This window comes from Geospiza fortis, unplaced genomic scaffold (genome assembly GCF_000277835.1).
Source record: "Geospiza fortis unplaced genomic scaffold, GeoFor_1.0 scaffold54, whole genome shotgun sequence".
NCBI lineage: Eukaryota > Metazoa > Chordata > Aves > Passeriformes > Thraupidae > Geospiza > Geospiza fortis.
The window spans coordinates 16,873,042-16,877,534 of record NW_005054301.1 but is presented as its reverse complement, the minus strand read 5'-3'; the positions used below and the strand labels follow the sequence as shown (position 1 = coordinate 16,877,534).

The following is a 4,493-nucleotide window of genomic DNA, read 5'->3' as shown; positions in this document are numbered from 1 at the left end:
AGCGGGGAGAGCCTGCGGGAGCGCGGGGGCAAAGTGTGCGGCCGGGGTCGGGGGATAGCCGCCGCCAATGGAACGCTGCTGGGGCGCAGCTTCAGCCTGGGCGACCTCAGCCACTCACCACAGACTGCCCAGAGAGTCGAGAGGATCGTCAGGGAGGTGAAGAGGAAGAAGGGTCTCTCAGAGGTGCCAGAGAGGGACAAGAAGATCGCGGCACTGATGATCGCCAAGCACCAGGAGGCCAACCTCCTGCGGGAGCAGCGGCAGGCAGCTCACCTGCAGTGGGACAGCCAGCGGCGCCTGGCTGAGCAGCGGAAGGAGCAGGAGGAGAAGGAGAAGCAAAGGGCCCTCCTGCAGGGTCAGCGGATGTGGGAGAGCCAGGTGGAGAAGCGGCGAGGGAGACTGAACCAGGAGCAGGAGGAAGCTGCCTTGATGAAGCAGAAGCAGCTCCTGGTATGTGAGGAGAGGTGGCGGGAGCAAGCGGAGAAGCAGGAGCGGCTGCGGAGGGAGAGGCTGGAGAGGGCCATCAAGGAGGACAAGCAGAAAAAACTCCATCAAGAGCTCAACCTGAAGGCAAAGGAAGAGGTCAAGAAGGAGCACCAGGAGCGAGAGGAGCAGCTCCTGCAAGAGAAGCTGTCCACAGCTGCCCAGAAGAGGCTGAAAAAGGAGGTGCAGCTGCAGAAGGAAAAGAGACTGTTCAACCAAGCAGAGAAGCTGAAGCATGAGGCCTTGCTCAGGGAACTAGCCAAGCAGGAGGCAGAAGAGAAGGAAATGCTGAAGGCATCCCTGAAGATGAGTTTGACAAAGGCTCAGGAGAACTACGAGCAGCTTGTGGAGAAGAGGAACCAGGAGCTGAGGGAGAAGGCCAGGCGCGAGGACATGCAGATCCAGAGAGCTAAACTGGCAGCAGAGAAGAAGGAAAGAGAGCAGAAGGAGCACTTGGAAGCACTGGCTAGAGAGACAGAGAGAAAGATCCAGCATGCTGCCCAGGTGGCTGAAGAGGCTGTCCAGGAAAAAGCCCGCAAAGTGGTCTTGAGCCGTCTGGAAAAGGAAAAAGTGCAGAAGATGAACAAGCAAAAGGTGGAACAGTATGAGGACTTACGGCGGAGGGAAATTCTCCTCTCTATAGAGAGGAAGCTGGAGAGAAGTGAGCAGATCTTCAGGGAGAAGAAGACTGTCTTAGAAAATGCCAGGTCTGTTGCTCGAGCATCCTTCCATGTCCGGGAAAAGGTGCGGGAAGAGACGAACGTGCGCACCTTTGACAAGATGGCCTTCGAAGCAGAGCTGCATGCTCAACTTAGTAAGAAATGAAAGATCTTGTCATGGATGAGTGAGGATGCACCACTGGTTGTCCATCGTAACATGACAGAAAACTCCTTGGCATGAGCATTTAAAAAACAATGAAAACCAACATCCACCCTAATTTCGTATTTTGGGGGAGCAGGGTACCGCACAAAAATGTGGCAGCTATTTCACATACTGTTTTAAATACATTTTGCATTCTGGGTGTGTTTTAAAGACTGACCTCAGTCGTCTTTACAGAGAGGAAGCAAGTTTTTCTGTCCTCCACCCCACAAGCACATGCATTTTTTTTCAGAGAGGGCTGCAAAATCTGCTTGAAGCCTCTGAGTTACTGATTGATTGTTTACACCAGAGATGACTACAGCTGCACTCTCCAGCGGGAAACGCAAACAGAGGTTGCTGACTACTAGAGCTTGCTGAATAAGAGCCAAAACCACCCTAGCTGATTCTGCCTGCAGTGATGGGCAGTTTGGTTTAAGTTACAGGACTGCATTTTCAAAGCTGCTGCAATCCCATGCTGAAGGTGAGGGAGGCTGGAGTACAGAATGCCATATACACTGGGTGCCCCTTGGCTGCTGCCAGTACCAAGCTAGGGTAAGCACAGATCAAGGCCATGTAAGTAGACATTATGATCAGAGCTGGGCAGAAGCTGTCTAAAAGTGCTCACAAACACAATTTCTTTTTTGCTGTTACCCCTCCCAATGTATCCTCACCTCTCCTTCTCCTTTCCAAGTTTCTCTTACAAACATCTGTAGAATTCCTTCTTTTCTTTTGGAGGAGGGAGAAAAGGAGAGAAATTTGTGGACAGCCCACAAACTGACAAGCACCGACACAAGCCACTTGTTCATTAAGATATAAAAATGGATGAACCTGTGGAATCTGGACTTCTGGGGAAACACAGAGGTCACTTGTAAATGGAAATCACCACCCTCAGGAATTCTCAAAACTCAAGAAGACCCTCAGCCACCTTATCCAATTTGCCCTATCTTGAACAGGAGGTTGGACTAAATGTTCTCCAGAGTTCCAAGCTTATAGTTCTCATGAGCTGCATACAACAACAAGTTCACCCAGCTCTTATCAGTGTCTACTGAGCAGGGCAGCATTTCTCTGCCACTGGTGCTAAGAGTTGTATTCTTATATAGAGCACAAGAAAGAGTAGATACACAAAATAAGGTATGTTACAGATTCTCTTAGATGAGGATCATGTCTTTTTTATAAGAGCTAACTCAATACTATTTAGGGGGAACTGAGTCCTTCTGCAATTAAATACACCAGAAATGTGAAAAACCTGTGCCCTGTGTACAGCATTCAAGTACAACAGCATTCTGCTCCAGGTTTCCACATGCACTCTGTTGAGTTGGAGTTGTAAGCACACATCTGAAGCAGGCACTTTGGTTTGGGTTTTTTCTGGCTCCAGGCAGCATCAGCTCTCTGTTCCACCATCTGTGACGCCGGATTGGGTTGCTCTGGTGATAGCAGTCAGACCTGGACTGGAGGAGAAGCACCAAGAAGAGACAGGATCTTGTTTCTTTGTGGATGTCTCTGACATAGAACATAGTAGAAGAGATAACCAGGAGAGGGTTGACATATGGCACAGACATGCAGTCTAGCATGCATAGATTGCTTACCAGAATTTCCCAGGAGGTAACAGCAGGTCAGAGCCCTCCTAGAAGGCTTTAAAGAAGTTGTTAAACGAACACTAACAATAGACCAAATACACTGGTGCCCTGCAAAGTTAGAGGCATTATACAGTGTTGAAAATTAAGACATAGGTATTTTTTTTATTTTTATAAGATTTGATCTTTGAATCAAAGTATGATTGGTGGTGTTAAGGGCAGGCAGCGTGAAAGTAGGAATTAGGGCACCTGAGCAATGTTCGCTCTGCCAGTCATTGGCTCACTCTGTAATGCCAGGCAAGTCCTCAGAGGCTGGACCTGCTCCTATTGATATAAACGGAAGCAGAGTTGGGCTCTTGGGACTCACAGGAAATAGTAAGACTCTGATTGGCAAAGCACTTCAAAGACTTTGGACAAATGTTGCTTATAAAATACAAAGTAATATTTATTTATGTATTTATGTATTTATTTATTTATTTTGAGTGGTTATTAAAGTAAAACATCCCTTGGTGAAATGCATTAACACTCAAATCTGATAACTGTGGAAAGCACAGCTGCATTAGTGTGTCCAGCAGGGAGGCTATCCCCTTACCCTCATCCTCAAAGCAGCAATTAAAACAGTGAAACAAATCCTGTTCTAACACTGGACAAGGTCCTTGAGAAAACACAAACTTCTCCACATGTTGTCCATGCCTCAGTGATTTATTTATGTGTACTCTCATACCTGCAAAGACCTAGAAAAGAGATGGTCAGTGGCTCAAATCCAGCCACTGCAAAACTGCCCTTGCTCCCTGGCAGCGCTAGAGTTGGGATAAAACCTGCAGTGACTCCAGCATAGCCAATGTTTCATCTGATTTGTAGCCTTTGGGGCTGGAGAGAAAGCCTGCCAGTATATATATAAAGGGTTTTGCTTCCCTGTGTCGTTGCACTGAGGTTGAAATTCACTGCTTGGTTAATTTAGCAGAGGGACAAGGGGGACAGATGGGAAACAGTGGAAAGAAGGCAAATGGTGATGGGTGAATGAGCAGGCAGCCTCTAATTGGAGGAGCATGTTTTCCCTAAAGCTCTACTGCAATCTACCTGACGACTCTCCAAACCTCCCTCTGCCAAGGGCATCTCCAGGCGGAGAACATTCTGCAGCCCAGGAGACATGTCTTGGCCACTGACTGTAATTACAGCGGGGTCCATCTCTTGCTGCTGACTGAGTTTGACACCTTGGGGCTACAGCTGAACTAATCAACACAAACCTACACGAAGGTAATTGGATTGGCAAACTAGTGTTCCTCTACTGTGCAGTGTATAGCTCAAGTTTTGAATGTGCAATCTGAGAAAAAATATTTTTTTTCAAAAGACACTGATCTGTGTATGGATATTTTTTATTTCTGTAGTGGTTTAAGTCCTAAGTCCATGAAATTCAGTGAATTTTGAGTTTAAAATTGCAGCATGGAAAATTTAAGTCAGCAGTTTGGATGGAGGCATGAGAGGTATTTCTTGATTCTGCTTATGCTTCTATTTGAGAAGGAATTCTACTGCTGGATTTCTGTAGGAACAGAAGTTAAACCCTGGGTCACATGTAAA

The 4,493-nt window shown here is 47.1% G+C and overlaps 1 protein-coding gene across 1 annotated transcript in view; it reads left to right on the top strand.

Annotated features, from left to right (window-relative positions):
- The window catches only part of CCDC177 (coiled-coil domain containing 177), a 48,416-nt gene extending 44,147 nt beyond the window's left edge, over positions 1-4,269 (top strand). The window contains exon 2 of the mRNA XM_005417650.2: positions 3-4,269. Coding sequence (XP_005417707.1) covers positions 3-1,308 — 1,306 coding nt within the window. The 3' untranslated portion in view covers positions 1,309-4,269. The remainder of the gene's footprint in view (positions 1-2) is intronic.
- The last annotated feature ends 224 nt before the right edge of the window (positions 4,270-4,493 follow it).